The sequence below is a fragment of the Chlorocebus sabaeus genome, chromosome 14 (assembly GCF_047675955.1).
Source record: "Chlorocebus sabaeus isolate Y175 chromosome 14, mChlSab1.0.hap1, whole genome shotgun sequence".
NCBI classification, from domain to species: Eukaryota; Metazoa; Chordata; class Mammalia; order Primates; family Cercopithecidae; genus Chlorocebus; species Chlorocebus sabaeus.
The window spans coordinates 99062159-99082208 of NC_132917.1; the positions used below are offsets into that span (position 1 = coordinate 99062159).

The 20050-nt window shown below is 43.1% G+C and overlaps 1 protein-coding gene across 1 annotated transcript in view; it reads left to right on the plus strand.

Annotated features, from left to right (window-relative positions):
- Window positions 1–20050, plus strand: part of VWA3B (von Willebrand factor A domain containing 3B) — a 233261-nt gene that overhangs the window by 203558 nt on the left and 9653 nt on the right. The window contains exons 23-26 of the mRNA XM_008008091.3: window positions 5818–5929; window positions 13346–13470; window positions 15786–15923; window positions 19095–19195. Coding sequence (XP_008006282.3) covers window positions 5818–5929; window positions 13346–13470; window positions 15786–15923; window positions 19095–19195 — 476 coding nt within the window. The remainder of the gene's footprint in view (window positions 1–5817; window positions 5930–13345; window positions 13471–15785; window positions 15924–19094; window positions 19196–20050) is intronic.

A 20050-nucleotide genomic window follows, 5' to 3' on the forward strand; every position in this document is an offset into this window, starting at 1 on the left:
ATGTCTGGGCAAACACTTTATATTGGACTTTGTGTCATGGAGAAGAGGAGCATTTGGTGGTCTGAAAAGAGGAGACACTTGAGAATTATTTTGCTAGGCACTCCAATTGGGATGGAGGACTAATTTCTTTAAGAGACTCAAGAATTATAATAAGTTTATGGTTAAGAAAGAAAAAAAAATGAGTAAAAATCTAGGATGGAAAATCCCCAGTTTCAGCAGTGTAGCAATTTGGAGAAAAAGGCCTATGTGGTTTATCTTTTGATTTGTAGATGGATTCGGAAGCTCCTGTACTCATTCAGTCATTCAACCCACTACAGTATATGCAAAATATTGTGAGTGGTTATGTAGAGCAAACCAAAAACATTTCTACCTTAAAAAAAAGATTTGTAGAAGTATAATTTGTACCCCCATGAAAGTTACCTATTTCAACTCAATGACTTTTAATAAAACTGACAAGAGTTTTCAACTACCACCACAATCCAGTTTTAGAACGTTATCTTCCTCCTAACAAGATCCCTCATGCCCATTTGCAATCACTCTCTGTTCACACTCTCAGCTCTGGATAACCACTAATCAATTGGTCTCTATACATTTGCCTTTTCTATGCATTTTATAAATAAATGGCTGGATACTATTCCATTGTATGGATATACCACATTTTGTTTATTCATTCTCCAGTTAATGGACATTTGAATTCTTTCTCCCCTTTTATTATTATGAATAATGCTGATATGAATCCTCATATACAGGTCTTTTTATGGTTATAAATTTTCATTTCTCTTGGTGAGATATCTAATACTGTAGCAATATTTCAGGTCATATGGTAAGTTTGTTTAATTTTTTAAGAAACTGCCAAACTTTGTTCCAAAGTGTCAAAAATCAATTGACTATAAGGATTTATTTCTGGACTCAGTACTGTTTCACTAATCCATATCACTATCCTATGTCAGTACCACAATTGCTTGATGACAGTAGGTATAGTAAGTTTCAAAAGAATAAAAAAAAGCAAGTTCTCCAAATTTGTTCTTTGTCAACTGGGGGGTCATCTGGGTCCTCTGCATTTATATGTAAATTTTAGATTCAACTTCTCAATTTCTGCAGCAACAACAAAAAAAAAAATCCAAAAACAAACAAACAAAAAACTTGCTGGGATTTTAATATAAATTATAATGTCTATATGTCAGTTTGGGAACAAATGGCTATCTTAATAATATCAAGTCTTCCAATCCATGAACATGGTATGTCACTCTACTTATTAGATCTTTGATTTCTCTCAATGATATTTTTTAGTTTTGAGTGTATAAGTCTTCCACTTATTTTGATAAATTTGTTCCTAAATATATTCTTTTTTGATGCTATTATAAATTAATTTTTTTCTTAATTTCATTTTCAGGGTGTTCATTGCTAATACATAGAAACACAGTTGATTTTATTGGCACATTTATCTTGTAGCATGACACCTTGCTGAACTTGTTAATTAATTCTAGCAGTTTTTGGGTGAATTCCCTAGAGTTTTCGCATATACAATCATGTCATTTATGAATAAAGACAGTTTTACTTGTTCCAATCTGGAGACATTTATTTATTTATTTATGCCTGATTGTACTGGCTAGAACCTCAAATACAATGTCGAATAGAAGTGGTGAGAGTGCCTTACTTTGTTTCTGATCTTAAGGGTAAGTCATCTAGTTTTTCTAAATTGGGTATCATGTTTACTGTAGGCTTTTCATAGGTGTCTTTTCTCAAATTGAGAATGTTTTCTTCTATGCCTGGTTTGTTGAGTTTTTATCTTAAAAGTGTGTTAGATTTTTGTCAAATACTTTTTCTCCATGCATTGAAATAGCCATATGGTTTTATCCTTTATCCTATTAATATGGTGTATTACATTAATTGTTATCTTTTGTTCTATTAATATGGGTGTTAAACCAGTGTTGCATTCCAGGGACAAATATGATTTGGCCATTGTATATAATCCTTCTTATATGTTACTGGATTCATTTGCTATATTTTCTTATGGATTTTGCATCTACATTCATGGGGAATATAGGTCTGTAGGGTCCGTTTCTTGTGATGTATTTGTCTGGTTTGGTGTTGGGTTAGTGCTTCCCCTTCTCTTTTCTATGTCAATGATCTTGCCAGTAATTTCTAGTTCCCTATGGCTTCTCTTTTCAGTTCTCCAGCCAGAAATCTGGGCTTATTAATGTATACCCAGCTCAGTGGCTTCTATTTATTGTGTTTGCATCTGGAGCCAAACAGAGGGTGGAGAGCGAAAGGGAGAGAGAGAGAGAACAATGAGATTTCACTCCACCTTCTCAAAATCACAATGCCACTAATCAGACAGGAAGATTTAGCCTCCTTCAGAGTTTTGGGCTCAAAACATTGCTGCGCTGCCACAGGATTGCTTGGTGACTGAGGTGTGAGAATGGAGAATAAAAAGAGGGGACAATTTTTGTATTCTTTCTGAGTGTTAGGATTTCCTTTTTCCGTTTATTAAGCTAGAACTCTAGGATTCTCCTACCGCTCTCTCTGTCTGGACCCTTGTGCCTACTTCTGGGTTTTGGACCAGGCCAGGAGACACTAGAGGGAACAAATGGTAAATTACCCACCACTAGCTTGGTGGTACTTTGAGTTCTTGTCTTCTTTCCCAACCCTTTTACCACTACATGTTTGCTTTTCAGAATCCTTAAATAGATTTTACTTAGAACTCAAGCTCTTTCTCTGCTATGTTATTTCATTTTTCTAGTAATTCATTTTAATATATTTTACAAGAACATTTGTCCTCAAATTGATTGGGAATTAAAAATAATGACTGTTCTGGATGATGGAATAAAGACTACGGGGGATTTTGGAGGGAGAGATGAATGGGGATTGGATATTTCTATTAACAGTCATGAAGCATAAAAAAATGGAACTTTAGAGTTGGACTTTACAAGTCAAAATGATGCTAATAGTTTCTGCATGTGGTAGACATAGCCATGACATTCACTCCACCTTTGATTCATGCAGTGCCATTTGGAAATAACAAAACAATCTTTTCCTTTCTTTTTCTGGAATTTCCTGGGGGTGACATCGTTCCAGAAAGGTTATAACTGAGCTGGTCTTTGAAGAAATTATCTGTAACAGGAAAAGGACCTTGTTCATTTTTAAAGATCCTTTTCCTCTACATTCTTCAAATTGGATACATTCTATTGTTTTGTCTTAGAGTACACTGTCTCTTTCTTCTGTTATATCAATTCTATCATTTCTGCTACTGAGTCCTTCCAGATATTATATATTTCACTTCAAAAATTTCCATTTTTATTTAATAGTTTCTATTTCTCTGCTGAAACAAAAAACTACTTTGCCATTTATTTCAAGAGTATTTACCCTTTATCTCATAGACTATGGTTCTAATTGCTAATTTAAGGTCTTTATCTGATCATTCCAATATCTGAGTCTTCCCAGTTTGGGACTCTATTGATTGCCTTTTACCTTGAGAATTGGTCATATTTGCTTGCTTTTTTGTTTGTTGAATTTTTTAATTGTATAATGGACATTTTGAATATTTTGAATATTATGTTTTAAGATTCTGGATCATGTTTAAATTCTCTGAAGGAGATTTAATTTTTTTCCATCAGACTTGGTTAGGTTTAGACTGCAAGCTCTGCCTTACCGTCTGTGGGCAGTGGTTTCCATGTCAGTTCAGTTTTAGAAGGCTGTGCTATTCACAGCTTAAGTCTGCATGCATCCCTCAAGGTTTATGCTGGTAATCTGGGACTTGGGCAATGGTTTACATTGTAGTTCAGTTCTCAAAGCCTTTGCTGTGCTGCTTTGAGTGTTTTCTGCACCTGTGTACCTTAGGGGTAGTCCAGGACTTTGATTCATTTATATAGAAAATAAAGGCATTCTCTTCTCCCTCTCTTTCCTCTGTGAGATTTCCAGATTAATTATTAATTTTTATCAAAGTACATGTTTCATATAGTTCTCTATTTTATGATTTGTTATATTTAAACTTTTTATTCCACTACATGAAAAAAAATTATAATTTTACTCTCATCCCTTCCCTCTTTGTCTCCCGCTCCTAATATTGGATATTTACATTATCTTTTATTCTATTGGCTGCATTTGTAACATTTTATTTAATATACTTAAGCCTCCACTTCTTGATCTATCAAGTTGCATAACTTCTTCAATTCCTGAGTTCGCATGGTGGTAATATCTATGCTTTTTCTTTCCCCTTTCATTCCAACCTTTCAAGAGCTACATTTAAACCATCGTGTTGTCAATGCTATACTCCTTCCAAAGGTTCACAGTACATGTTTAAAATTTTTCATTTAAAAGAACACAAAAAAGTATTTGTACTATTCTGATTGGATAAATATTGTTCAATACTGGGACAAGTCACAGTTCAGGAGTATATGCCTTCCTTAAGGTCCTATGTGATACGCTGGCCAATTGAAGAATGTTAATAGCATCAAGCAAAATAATTTCTTTACCTTTTCTCCCTCAGTATTTAAAATTATGTTACTTGTTTGAATCATTATTTTTGCATATGTTAGATATATATATGCATGCTTGTATATATGTATGCATGTATTTCCAAGATTTCTAAGTCCTTTTTTCCTGGGAGACCTCCTGCTGTCTGTGACTTGTGCAGACATGTCATTCTTACTGGAAAAGCACATTTTCAAGTAACTTCCTAATATAGGATGTATGGGAAGGGAAAGTTTCTACCTAGGGATATGACTAGAAATGTCTTTGTTTTTCCATTTGATTGACAGTTTGCCTGGGTTTAGAATTCTAGATTGAAAGTTATTTTCTCTCAGAACTTTGAAAGCTCTGACCCACTGACTTCTAGCATCCACTGTTGCATCAACCAGGAGATAGAAGGAATGAGGATAATTCATTTATTAGCCAATCTCAGCCCATGGACTTCTTTCCTCTTTGCCAGTCAGCGATCGTAAAGGTTCTCCTTTGTCCTGAAGAGGTAGGCTGGGATATTGAATTTCTGTAAAGCACTATGTTTCAGTGCTTGTCTCTCTCAGAGTTGTTAGTGGACTCTTCTGTTGAAGGGCCCCTTTACCTTTCACTGTTCTAGGAAGGCAGCACTGCTGGTCATGGTGCTGGTGTAGTCTTTGCTCTCAGGAATTCTAGTTGTATATATAATTTTTCTTTATTTACCTTTTCTTCAATTACTCATCCAGTTCTCCTTGTACCTTGAGCTAAAGTATAAAAGTTGTGGAGGGCAGATATTGCCCTTGCCAAAATAGTAGCATTTAATTAACATAAAACAGAAAGGGCTCCAAAGGGAGTATATAGTAAAGGAATATTCTGTAATTCTTCTATAATATGGTTCTCAGTAGAAAATTTCAGGTATATTAGTCTGCTTCTACATTGTTATAAAGAACTACCTGAGACTGGATAATTTATGAAGAAAAGAGGTTTAATTGACTCTCAGTTCATAGGCTGTACAGGAGGCACAACTGGGGACGCCATGGGAAACTTATAATCATGGCAGAAGGCAAAGGGGAAGCAAGCACATCTTCACATGGCCAACATGAGAGAGAGAGTGAAAGGGGAGGGGCCACACACTTTCAAACAACCAGATCTTTTGATAACTTTATCACAAGAACAGCACTAGGGGAATGGTGCTAAACCACCCCCATGATCCAACCACCTCCCACCAGGCCCCACCTCCAACATTGGAACTTATAATTCAACATGAGATTTGGGTGGGGACACGGAGCCAAACCATATCACTAGGCTAACCAGTATTTATCATTTTCACCATCTGCATTCAGTTTTTCTCATCAATTATTCCTGTTTTGTCTTTTTCAGCAACAGAAATTGCAAGGAAATCCAACAAAGAAAACCAAATCAAAAAGACCAGATCCCCTCAAAGGACAGAAAGTTATTGCAAGATGTGATGAAAATGGCTTTTATTTTCCAGGTAGGTTTTTTTTCTTAAATTTTGTGAAGCTTTTGTTAAATAATTTGATATTGGGGACAAGAAGTTTCAACCTGTGCTTTTGCTAGAACACTGACATTTCACGAGCTGGCCCGAGCTAGTCCACTTTTCACAGAGAAGAGAAGTGAAATATCTCTGGCCAGCTTGTGAAATGAGCATATTTGGTCCCCCAAAAAAGTAGCCAGAAAAAAAATGCACTTATTTTAATTTCTAATTTTTTAGTAAACAAACTTTTATTACCCATCTACTGCGTTGCATGTATGTAATATTTTGAAAGTGCTGGTCTAATGGTATGAGCAAACAGATGAATATTCTTGCTTTTTGGAGATTACATCTTAAAGGAGACAGACAAGCAATGAAATAAACAGATAAAATATGTGACATGTCAGATACAGTGCCATAGAGAAAAATCAAGCCACAAATGGGGTTGAGAATGTCGGGGTGAGGGTTGTGATTCTATATCTGGTGGTTAATGAAGAGCTCCTGGGGAAGGTGACATATGAATAAGGACTTAAAAGAGGTGGGGCAAGCCATGAGATTATCTGGGGAAGAGAGTTCTAAGCAGGAACAGCAGCGGTGCCCAGGCCTCAGAGTGGAGTGCACATGTGTGTTGGAGGAAGGGCCATGAGACCGGGATAGCTGGGCCTCAGAGGTTTGCCCCAGACTTCCTGGGGGATGTGGTCCCTGAAGGAATCAGCCAGTTGCAATTCAGCAGGGGGTGGAGGTATGAAGAGAGTTTCATGGATGGTGACAATAATATGTGTGAAGACTTAGAAATGAAGAAAAACATCTATATCTGGAGAAATAAAATTGATTCTGGCTGGAACTTAAAATGAGAAGGAAGGGTGGAAATAATAAACCCCTTCAGAGAGGTAAGCATAGGGCTATGCATAAAGGGTCATATTGAGGGTTTGCACTTTACCCTCAGGGCAATGAGAGCCACATTTAAAGCAGTGAGAAACACAATCACATTTGAAGTTTTCAAAAGCTGCCTCCCACTGCTGTGTGAAGATTGGATGCCAAGGGGTTAGGGTGTCTCTCTGGTCCCTGGCTTGGGGCAGTAGATAGATAGTGGTACCTACAGGAGATGGTGGTGTGGACAGAAAGACAGTGAGATGTGTCTGCGACATGATGAATTACGGGTGCCTGCAAGATGCCCAGAGGAAGATGTCAGAGAAGCAATTGGAGATGTAGGTCTGGAGTCTGGAGATAGAGATTTGGGAGACATAACCACAAAAGTCATCATTGAAATCATGAGAAGGGTCTGTAGGGAAAAGGGAACTGGGAGGAAACCTCGAGGAAGCTCTGTCAGGCAAAATGATTACGTTTCAGGGTTGGTGTGGTGGGTCACACCTGTAATCCCAGCACTTTGGGAGGCCAAGGCTGGAGGATCACTTGAGGTCAGGAGTTCAAGACCAGCCTGGCCAATGTGGTGAAACCTCATCTCTACTTAAAAAAAAAAAATTAGCCGGGCACCTGTAATCCCAGCTACTCGGGAGACTGAGCCAGGAGAGTCGCTTGAACCTGGGAGGCAGAGGTTGCAGTGAGATCACGCCACTGCACTCCAGCCTAGGCGACCAAGTGAGAGACTGTCTCAAAAAAAAAAAAAAATTACATTACAGATATGTAGCTGGCCTTTCTTCATAGGCATGATCTATCTGTCAACAGTTAAAAGAATAATTATTATTTAAATTTAATTGAATAATACTTTAGGTGGGAAAAAAATACTTCAGCAGGATTTCTGGTTTCCAGCAGGCACATATGTACAACTGACAACGGGACAGGTTATTTGAATGTGATAAATGTGCTTGGGAGTTGCCTGGACGAGAGTAAATGTGGATCCCAGCACTTGGGATAAGCACGTAGGCTAAGGCGTGACATCCTTCTTTACAACAAGGGCTGGGAATCTTCCGTTTTTCTGGGGTGCAGATTTTCTAAGAGGTGATTATAGAAGGCCACCCCTGCTTGAGAAATTTTGATTTTCTGAATTTGAGCCTTGGAAAGGGTTTTATGGTTAAACTGGTAGTCGAATGAAAATGCTAAAAGTGAGGCCAGGTGCGGTGGCTCATGCCTGTAATCTCAGCACTTTGGGAGACCAAGGCGGGCAGATCACCTGAGGTAGTGAGTTCGAGACCAGCCTGACCAACATGGTGAAACCCCGTTTCTACTGAAAATACAGAATTAGCCGGATGTGGTGGTGGGCACCTGTAATCCCAGCTATTCGGGAGGCTGAGGCAGGAGAATCACTTGAACCCAGGAGATAGAGGTTGCAGTGAGCTGAGATCTTGCCACTGCGCTCTAGCCTGGGCAACAGAGTAAGACTCTGTCTCCAAAAAAAAAAAAAAAAAAAGAGAATAGAAAATGCTAAAATCCTAAAACAGACTGGATTCTAAATGGTTGGGTTAGGGGCTTGGTGTCACTTTGCTGGCTAAGGCCCCAGAGAAATGTAGAATGGCTCGAATTTGTACCCAGCACCATGCTTGTGTGATGAGAAAATTCTAAAGACCTACTCGGGGGAGTGGAGAAGACAGGGCTAATACCATGACCATGTGCAATGCCTGAGGCCACAACAGAAATTTTTTTAATGTGCAATTAGAGGCAGAAAGTACATACTATACTCCCAACAGCCGCATGGGATCTGACTAAGCAGGAATTTTTAATTTGCAGTGTAATTAAACTTCAATAAATGAACTTGAAGGAAATATTTGAATTTAGTCATATAATCGGTAATTTTGATTAGTGTCTAAGTAGTAAACTAACTTTGACTCAGCCAGATTAAGTGGCAATGCCTGAGTTATCTCCATGAGCCTAGTTTTTGTGCCCTCTCTCCCCAGTCACCTGATCTTTTCCTTAATTGGGAATAACTTTACTTTCATGGTTGTTTTTTATTAAAAATTCAAACATTCAGAAAAGTCACAAGAGTAATACAGAGAACCCCAGTATACTCTTTACCCAGATTTGCCAATTTTTAACATTTGGTCATATTTTATCACATATATTATTTTATTCTCTGTCTTCACACATACATACACACATCTTATTTTTTCTGAACTCTTAGAAATTAGGCAACATTTATCATGTTACTTTATCCCTTAACACATCAGTGTGTATTAAGAGTAAGAATAATCTCTTAATATAACCACAATAAAGTTAGAAAATTCAAAAACTGTAACATTATTATAGTACTTTTATTTAATCTATATATTTTGATTTTGTTAATTGTCCCAGTAATGGCCTTTATCACACTTATTTTCTCCAGGACAGGTCTCAGCCCAGAATCATGTATTGCATTTAGTGGACATGTCTCTAGCCTTCTTTGATCTAGAACCATTCTTTAGCCTTTTCTATTATCTTTCATGATAGTGACATTATTTAAGCATAAGGCCAGTTATTTTATAGAATGTCCCTCAATTTGGGTTAGATTAGATTCAGGTTATCATTCCCTGCCAGGATACTGCCTAAGTATGTCATGGCCCTCTGGGTCATCCTGTCTAGAGGCACGTGATGTTCACCTGCCCTCACTGGTGATGTTAATTTAGATCACCTGTTCACTGTGAGGCACTATTTTCCCTCATGCAAAAAAAAAAAAAAAAAAAAAAAGAAGGCCAAATAGAATTTTGCAGAGCACAGGCATGACATCCTTGGTGACTCCTCTTCTGGTAACTATTGTTCAAAACCTCCTAAACATTTTTAGTAAAAAACAGCTCACTTTAAAATGCACCTCAGCAGAAGGCAAGATTGGAGTCACTGGATTGCGGTGTCCACTACATGAAGCCAGGTCCACGCGGAAGCAGAGCTGGCCGGGCAGGCTGTTGCCACCGTCGTCGGGATTGCGGTGGGGATTTCCCTGTCGCCAGCGTTATTCCAGGGGTCAGTGTGGGTGATCCAGTTGAGGAAATGACTGTGTTGTACAGAGCGATAGCCTGGCTTATCTGGATGCCGAAAGACAAGGAGGAAGACACGTTTTCAACCCTTATTTGAAATCATTATCTGTGGAAATTGGGTCATCCATCCTGTTGTTCTGTGAGAAGCAGCATTTTACTTCAGGAAATCCCCGGTGATTTCTGCACTATGCCATAAGGACAAGTTATCATGAAGGAAAAGGGGACAAAACGGAATGCTTTCTCAAGTGTAATGAGCTCAGGTCAAAAAATCCTGTGTTTTCATGTATTTGAATTCTGCCTCTTGCCTCTGCTGGCCACCCGACTGCAGTCTCTTTGTTTCCCTGCACCTCAGTGTCTCGGTCTTCTCCAGTGGGATTTAAAACAATGAAACCGTTCGTAAGTTGCTGTGTAGATTAAATGTGATGATGTACAGCCCTTTGTTGATTCCGCGGAAAGAGTTTTTCTGCGTCCCATGTGAGAGCTCCTCCTAGGAGTGGGGATAAACACCTTGCCTCCTCTCCCGGGGAGCAGGGAGCTGCTTTCCGTTTCACGGCAGCTTAGAACTTCTCACAGCAAGTCAAAGCAGCAAAAGTCAGCACGGCGGGTAGAAAGGAAACCTCCAAGACTGGAAGGAGGAGCGGACACAAAGACCGTGAAAGATGACACTGCCCAGGAGTGGGCCGCTGGAGAGACGCTGTGGCTGGAGCAGAGCGAAAGCCTTTTTGAAGAGGTGGAATTCAAGCCGGGCTTTATATATCAGAAGGTTCTTAGAGCCAAAGGTTTAAAAAAAAAAAAAAATCCAGTCTCCAGCCTGAGAATATCTGTTTGGAGCAAAGGTTCAGAACCATTCATGCATCTTTCACCACACAAACTGACTTCCACTGTTTACTCAGACTGTGACATCAATTCTCTGAGCCCTGAGCACCCGCAGCATTTTTGCTGAAGGCCTCTGTACGAGCACAGGCCCTTTCTCCAGCTGAATACAGGACAACCCCGACTGAGGCAGGGAGCCAGCTCATCCCCAGGAAGGCACTGGACCCACCAGGCTCCACCCAGAGAAAGAGGGGAGGCAGTGGAGGCTCTGGGCCCGCCAGCCTCCACCCAGAGAAAGGGGAGGCAGTGGAGGCTCTGGGCCTGCCAGCCTCCACCCAGAGAAAGAGGGGAGGCAGTGGAGGCTCTGGGCCCACCAGCCTCCACCCAGAGAAAGAGGGGAGGCAGTGGAGGTTCTTCAGCTTGGCCAGCCTCCAGAGCCCAGGTCCTCAAACAGGTCCAAGAGATTTCAGAGCTGGGAGACACGGCCTCACCTCTCAAGGCTGAGGACAGAGAGAAACTACAGGGTAAGGCAAGCCAAAAATTGGAGCTGATCTTGAATCAGGACACAAGCAATGGTAGCAATCCCTTAATTAGATGGAGAAGGAGCAGGTACAGAGGCTTAGCAGTAGTGGGACAGGCCAGTCCTGGGCCCTCCAGCTGCCCAGAGTGCGGCCACGTGGGGGCCCGCGAGGCCAGATTGAAGACAGACCATAAGAAACTGTGCTCATTTCTGGAGATGAACAAAGACTCACATCTACAGAGATTTTACAGAGAAGGAAGCTGAATTAAAGGAACTAAAAAGAATTCATCATAACGGTCCAAAAAGTTTAGGTCCAAAGAAGAAAGTCAGTGATCAATGGTTTAGGCTTCGTTGGCTACACAGTCTCTGTCACAACTTCTCAATTTAGGCAAACAACTGAAAAGCTGCCTAGCAGTTTTGATGCTGGATACTGCTAAGTCCCAAAGGCTGAGGATTTGAAGAGAGTCACATGGGCCAATGTGGCTGTGGTGGCAGCCCAGACCCTTCCCTGGGGCTCTGGGCCCTCCAGTGCGTGGGGCACACAGTGCGTGGCAGGAGACAAGTTCCCTGATTCTCAATCAGGGGCGGCTCTTTTTTCCAGAATAGAAATTATTTCTAAAAGGTAGTATTTATTTTTCTGATTAAAAGGGTAAAGCCAGTTTATGGTAGAAAATGTGTGAATAATGTGTAAATATTTCAAAACCCAAATTAAACATTTCAGTCCGATCAGAAAACACACAATGGTAAGCTGGCCTGAGTGTGCGTATTTTGCAAAAAAAATTCATTCCTTTGGCCATTTAAAACAAGACACATGGATCAAGATGAAAATCAGCAGCTGTCTCTTTGCCCCATGAGAGGACACAGGACTTTGCTCAGCAGGCAGGTGAGCCGGGACGGGGGAGCTGCTGCAGCACGTGCTGGGGAACCCAGGATGCCCACGCTCATTTCTGTCTCCATGAGGGCCCGTGAGCAGCTGATACTGCCAGGGGAGGTGTCCAACGTCATCATCTCCCCCTTAATGTTCAGAATCCCTTTTTAATGGGAAGATAAATTTCAAGTCAGATAAATGACAAAAAATGTGCATCTTAACACAGGTATTTTCTTTTCCTAGAATGATAATCTATTCTAATAATTATATTGAAAGGTATAACAAAATTATTATATAATTAAATAATATATGTGTGTGTGTGTGTGTGTATATATATATATATATTAGGCTGGTGCAAAAGTAATTGTGGTTTTGGTCATTTTTTTTAATGGCAAAAACCACAACTACTTTTATACCAACCTTATGTATCTATCATGCACTCCTTCAGTATAACTAAAAAAGAAACTTCTTACGTCTTTTTTCTTTTTTTTTCTTTCTTTTGGAGACATAAGTTCGCTCTTGTCGCCCAGGCTGGAGTGCAATGATACAGTCTCAGCTCACTGCAATCTCCGCCTCCCAGGTTCAAATGATTCTCCTGCCTCGGCCTCCCAAGTAGCTGGGATTACAGGCATGTGCCACCATGCCCAGCTAATTTTTGTATTTTTAGTAGAGATGGGGTTTCACCATGTTGGCCAGGTTGCTCTCAAACTCCTGACCTCAGGTGATCCACCTGCCTCAACCTCCCAAGGTTCTGGGATTACAGGCGTGAGCCACCACATCCAGCCTTACTTCTTTTTTCTTTGTTCCTTTCAGCTGTACATTTTGGGGGAGTTGAGTATGTTCAGTCTAGTCAGATGAAAAGCCGATTTGGATAGGAGTTTATATTTCCTTTTTACTTTCACAATTTAATTAACAATATGTATTTTCTATCTTTAAGTATTATGGAAGAAAGTAGGGCTAAAGTAAATGAAAATATCAGGTGGTAGGAGGTGTTCGGGAAGAGGATCTTTATTTCCAGGATGCATGTTCCTGTCAGGACGGAGGCTGATGGTGCAGGATGAACAGATCTCGTCCATTCTCACCAGTTCTCACCTCAGCGGGTGCCCAGACCAGGCATGTGCATCACCATTTTGAGTTGGTCAACCCAGTAGGCATCCTATGGTGCCCAACATTATCTGCTGGAGAAATCACAGGGGCACACTGATTTAAACAGGCAAAGTGTTGTAACTCAGTGTGGCCAGAAAGATGGCACAAGCCTACGGGAAGGGATGTTATTTGTCTTTACAGTTTATGTTTTCTTTGATTCCTTGCAGGGGTTGTGAAGAAGTGTGTGAGCCGCACCCAAGCACTGGTGGGCTTCAGGTATGGAGACACCAAGGTCGTGTCCACCTCCTTCATCATGCCTGTGGGGGGCGCCATGCCCTGCCCACTGCTCCAGGTACCCAGTCCCTGATGTGTTCTGGCCCCTTTTCACCATCTACAGAGTTCTGGATAACAGAGAACGCCAAGGCCACTGTTTGGCCCTTTGCTGAACCTACACAGGCTCCTGCAGAGAGGGTGTGTTTGGGCAGGAAGAACCATGGCCCCTGTTCTGGGACCTGTCGCCTGGTGATTTCTTTGCTCGTGATGCTGACCTGCCAACTCCTTGTTATGTAGCTCAGGGCTGCACAGGCTTGTTTGCATTGCACCTTGAGGTCCTTGTCCCTTTACAAGACAATAGAGGTTGGGGAAAGGGCATTGCTGTAGCTGCCAGTACTGTGGACACTTTTAACTGCAAAAAATTCTGTTCTGTTCTGTTCTATTCTATTCTATTCTATTCTATTCTATTCTATTCTATTCTATTCTATTCCATTCCACTCCATTCCATTCTATTCTATTACATAATAACAAGGGCAGAGGTAGCATTTTCCTTGGCACTGTAATCAGCTGATGTCAGACGGTGATGTCGTAATGCACAGTTACCCCAAATGTGCGTTCCACACATGTGTTACCGGAAGAAAGGCTTTGAGTATGAGTTGTCCAGGTCCTTGGTGTTTTGAACAAAGAATTAAACAATATGCACAAATAAAGTAACAGAGGAATGGAACACAGGCATGAAGCAGCGAAAGCAGGGATTTATTAAAGCGAGAAAGCACTCCACAGAGTGGGAATGGGCCGCAAGAGACACAAGGGCGCCATTACAAAGATTTCTGGGTTTTAAATACTCCTTTTGAGGTCCCTATGGACTACCGCTTTTCTGGACGAAGGATTTGGTCTGTGGCTAATTAAAGGCTGAGGTGAATTGGCCCCTGTGCAGATGAAGGGATGGCCCCTGCTTGGCCTCTGGGCAATCCGAGGCCCACTCCCTTTCCCTCTGAGCCGGGGTGGAAGGGGAGGGTTGTAGGGAGACTGGCCTTTGATCCTTTGCTACCCAGCGTCAGGAGATGGGGTTTTTCCTTTTGGTTTAGCTTTAGGAAGTTCGTGGTGATTGGTCTTAGGTTCCCTGCCCCAGACCCAGATGTTTTCCCTTTGATTTAACTTTAGGAAATTATCATGAATGGGCCCCAGATTCCCTGCCCCCCAGACCTTGGTGCTTCCCTTGATTCAGCCTTAGAAAGTCAGCACGAATTGACCTTAAGTTCCTTGACTCCAGACCCTGTTCTCCTGCCTTGGATGAGCCAGACTAATGTGTTCTCATCTGGTCACAAACTCATAAAAGCTGTGCCATGTCTGGCTCATCCTTTTGCCACGATCCTAATTCCAGCTTCAAGGTCCAGGAGTAGAGGGAAATCCTTGCAGAGCACCCTGCTGCTGTGTCTTGCCCATTGTGAGCCTGGAGGAGAAGCGCTGGAGGGGGAATTGGAGAATTTATCCTCCGGCCTGTTGCTGCTTCCGAGTCAGAGCCCTGGCACACAACAGTGCTGTCGTCCCCTGACGATGCCCGAGGGCCCGCAGCCTCCGCATGTCCCTCCACAAGATACTTTTTCTCCTGCAAATTCTCCATTTGTGACTTCTACCCATGGATTTTGGGTGTGTGCTTTAGAGCGACATTCAACAAACCTCTCCCTTTCTACGTCTTGGTGACAGCCCTTCTGGCAGACGAGGACACTGTTGAGGATCTTTGTATGACAAACAGCCCAGGTTCTTTCAACTAGTCTCTTCAGGGTGTGGTTTCCAGAACCCTCACCATCTTGCTGGCTGACCCCTGGGCCCTTGTCAGTTGGTGAAGTCCTATTACAACGGGGCTTCCCAAACTGATCACAAAATTCCAGACGTGGCCCAATGAGCCCAGAGAATCTTGGAACTCTTTCTTAACTGAGAAAAAAAATATGTATTTGAATTTTAGCATCAGTACTTGCCAACTGCCTTGTAGTGTTTTAAAACAAGCTTATATTGGCCGGGCGCGGTGGCTCAAGCCTGTAATCCCAGCACTTTGGGAGGCCGAGACGGGCGGATCACGAGGTCAGGAGATCGAGACCATCCTGGCTAACACGGTGAAACCCCGTCTCTACTAAAAAATACAAAAAACTAGCCGGGCGAGGTGGCGGGCGCCTATAGTTTCAGCTACTCGGGAGGCTGAGGCAGGAGAATGGCATAAACCCAGGAGGCAGAGCTTGCAGTGAGCTGAGATCTGGCCACTGTACCCCAGCCTGGGCAACAGAGCCAGACTCCGTCTCAAAAAAAAAAAAAAAAAAAAAAAAAAAAAACAAGCTTATATTAACATTGTCTGTACAATCCATAAGCAAAATATTTGCTCCGTGTTCTCCTCTGCAGGTTGGAGATTATGTGTTTGCCAAAATTGTGATACCCAAAGGATTTGACTTCTACGTCCCTGCCATTGTCATAGCACTTCCCAATAAGCATGAGGCCGCAGAAAAATTCTACACGGTTTTGAAGTGTAACAACCGGAGAGTAAGTAGATTTTCATTTAGAAAAAGACTTTCTCCTGGGCAATGCCAAGCTGTTTCCTGGCACTGCCAGGCTTCTTGAGGAATGGTTTCCCTGGCTGCATCTGCTGCCCTGCTCTCCACTCCCTGTGTTTTGGCTCCTGCCCACTGTGCCACACAGACCCTGCCCTCAGTGAGGTGGCCGTGGCCTCTGCTGCCTGTGCTGTGCAGTCCTTTGGCTTCCATGGCTGAACCGTGCTTTGCATTTGACGGAGAGGCAGGCTCACTCTAGGGTCTTGGAGCACCTCTCTCTCTGGCTCTCCATCTGCCTCGTCCTCATCCTCCTCTTCCTCCTCGTCCTCGTCCTACTTTTCCTCCTCCTCGTCCTCGTCCTACTTTTCCTCCTCCTCCTCCTCCTCCTGCCCTGCCTTGAGGTCCCCTGCTGGCCCTGCAGACTTGGGCACCTCCTGGGCCCCTCCCAGTACTATCTTCTGCCTCCTCCCTTTGTCTTTCGGAGTGAGCCTCCATCTCTGGACACCTCCCCTGTGCCAGAAGTGCCAGCCCCGCTGCTGCCCTGAGCTCCAACCCTGTGCTTCTAGCTGGGTCGTCCTGGAGCACTCCCTCCGGGTGAGCACAGGCGTCTCAGACTCCGCAAGCCAGTGCACTCCCTTTCCCCAAGTGCCTCCTTCTCCTCTGTGTCCCCTGTACTGGGGTGCCACTACCTGGTTCCCCATCTCCTACTTACCTAGGAAACACCTCCAGAGTTGGCAGAAGTTGGGAGACTAAGGGCAGACGGGGACAAAGTAGAGGAGAATGAAAAGAACGCAGGCTTTACAGTTAAAAAACAAAACAAAACAAAAAAACCTGTGTTTGAATTATTTGAACGTTCACTCTGCTCTGTATTGGGCAGGTGGCTTCACCCCCGATACTCAGTTTGGTCACATATGAAATGAATTCTTTACATATCGATATCTATATCTGTCTATGTGTACCCTATGGGGTGATTGTGAGGCTTGAGGAAAAGACATGTAAAAGATGTCAGAGATCTGTGTGTCTGGCAGGCATGTGCTCGGGACCAGCAGTGATGATGTGGCTGCAGAGGTTGGTAGCATCACTCAGATCCCTTCCTCCTGCACTGCCCAGGGCCAGCGAGTGGGAGTGACTCCATTAACTGTATCACCTCTAGACTGATTTGCTCATTGGACGGATAATTGTTAAGGGTCTGTATTGTCTGTCGGGGCGTTTGTCTTTTTTATTGACTAGCAGAGGTCTTCCGTGTCTTCTGGGTAGTAATTCTTGGTAATATATGCAGCCGACAGTTTTCCCCAGTCTGTTGCTTGTCTTTTAACTTTGGAATTTTTGTTGACAGAGAAGCATTAAATTTTAATATGGTCAAATGTATCCCTCTTCTCCTTCTGCCCTGTCTGTGTTTGTTTAAGAAATCCTTCCTTAATTATATATTTCTCTACGTAATTTTTCTAAAAGTTTTAGAAGAATTCTGTATCAGTTTACAAAACTGATGATGTCGTTTGCCCAGCCCACACACATGCTTCGTGTCACGCTCAGGGAGAATCCCCCCAGACCCCTGTGTGGCCCCAGCCTGCTCCGTGAGCTTGACCTCCAGCCACGTGGAAGGCTCACTGCTTCCTGAATGTGGTGGGCTTTTCCGAGTCCCAGGCTCTTGCCTCTTCCTGGACTGCCCTCCCCCATCTCCTTTCTCCTAAACTGCCGTCACCCTAAAGACTCTGCCTGATCGTGACTTCCTGCAGGGCACTGAGGCCCTCCTGTCCACTACACTGCTCTTGCAAAACTGGCTTCCTCACCAACCTCTCAACCCTTAAAGGCAGAGACCACGTCTGTTCACCTTTGTCCCTCCCAGCACAGCCCCTGATGAAGAGAAGGGTCTCACAATTGTTTTTTAAATTACTTGAATGAACGACATTCCTAATGGAAAATGACATTGTTTTAATGGATGACTTAACATGACTGGAAAACAGACCCACAAGTGAACTAGATTGGTGATCAAAACGCCAGGTAGCAGTGGCTCTTTCTTAGGACCTTACTATGCGCCATGCATTCCAATCCAAGCGCTTTACACAGAGCGGACCCTTGGATCCTCAGAACACCGTGAGGTAGAGACTGTTATTATCTTGATTTCCAGAAAAGGAATTGAAGCCAGAAGTTAAAGCACACACCTGGTGTGTTGAGCAGGCATTTGAATGCAGACAATCTGGCTCCATGGCCTACCCTCTAAACTACCGTGTCCAGCTGCCTAGGATACAGAATAAAAATATCCAGTACATCCTTGACTGTGGCATGAGGTAGTTCCATCAGGGAGAAGGGCGTGGGAAATGAAGTTTAGGGTTAAGGGCAAAGGAGAAAGACCATCAGAGCCAGCAGCCGCTGGAGCCCTGTATCCAACCCAACAGGGCAAACAGAGAAGGAGGTGTCTGCTAATCACTCCAGAAAAAACCCCTTGGAGAAAATGGAGTTTCCTGAAGCTGTCTGGATAGCAGTAGAGAAGCATCTGGAAGGGCAGAGCCTTCCTCTCCCTGGCGTGTGGGACAACTCTGGGCATTATCAACTGCGAAAGGGAGGGATGTTTTAAGAGATGTCCCCAGGCATGCCCTAGGGTGTGGGGACAGATGAGGCAGTTGGCCTAGGATCCCTGAGGGGAAGCCACAGAGCCCAGGAAAGGGCCTTGGAATTTACCTACAGGATGTGGGACCCTGGAGGCTAGAGTGGCATGGTCGGGGGTGGAGGGTGGTGGGGGCAGCGTTGGGGGGTGGGGAAGGATACTGAAGACAGTTCTGATAGGGACTTGGGGAGACCCGAAGAGGCTGAAGGTGGGGCAGTCAGCAAAAGTGGTGGCCAAAGGCTGAAATAAAGATAGAAAGGAAGGTGGTTATATGAAGGTGTATGTGCGTGCACGTGTGTGTGCGCGTGTGTGTGTGTCTTACATGGGTACACTTGGCAATTGATCCAGAATATGGAGAAATGACAGAGAGGACTCTGATGACTTTTATTCAGCAAATAATGATCAAGTGAGGCTCTGAATTTAAACTACTCTTTTAAGTGTCACCCTGAATAGGATAATGACTAGAAGCTATTATAATGGGCTGAGCTAGAATAAAATTGTATCTGAACGGTGGACATTTCTGATTTAAACTGAGTGAACTCTGTCGGTGCTTTACAGGAATTTTGCCCTCGGAGTGCACTTATTAAGATCAGCCAAAATAAGTATGCGGTCTCTTGCTCTCACATAAAGTCACCCCCAGTTCCTGAGGATACAGCAGTGTAAGTGTACTCAACTTTTATCTCTTGAATATTAATTTATATGCTTGCACCTTTAATCTGTTTTTGAGAAGAGATCCATGACCTCTAAATACTAGGGAAGAAAAGCAGAGATGGAGAATGTCCTACTTAAAACGTAGCTCTGTGATTATTATCCCTTCAACGTCACACCTTTCACCCACTGTGTATTCATCCATCTGGTTCTCATCTCAAATTCAACATGATTTGACCCTTCAGAAAAGCATTCATGAATATGTCATGAATATGAAAGAATGGTTCCCCTTTTATTTGTAAAGATTCAAGGCCTTCTAATTAAGTTGCATTTGGGTCCAGTCACCTACCTGCCTCTCCCCTTGCTGGGAGGTGGGAGGAAGGGGCTGACCCTGGCTTGCCTGTAGCCAGTTCAGGGTGTTGGGGGGCGTGGCTTCCAGGGGCTGCAGTGGAGTCAACACATTTTCAGCTGAGGCAGCAGGATTGCTAAGAGCTGTAAAGGTAGACTAAAGGTAGCCAAGGCAAAAGGAAAGGGGGAGGCCTGCAAAGCAAACACAAACTCAAGTCCATGGGGCCAATGAGGGGCATCAAAATTGGGGTCATGGAGCCATGACTTTGGAGTCAAGGCCATACAAAAAGAGGTGAAGATGGATGTTGAGCTAGTGTTGGGGAAAAGGACCCAGGAAACATCTTCCAGTTTCTCTTAGAGCTTGCAGGCTGTCTTTGGGTGCTAATTCATTCTCCCGATGGCCTTACCTTCTACTTCGTCACAGAACCATCAGACATCCTCTCCCTCCACATCTGATCTCCCACCTCTGGGCTTATGGAAGTCTCTGCCTTTGCCCCTGATGTCAAAGAATCAGTGTC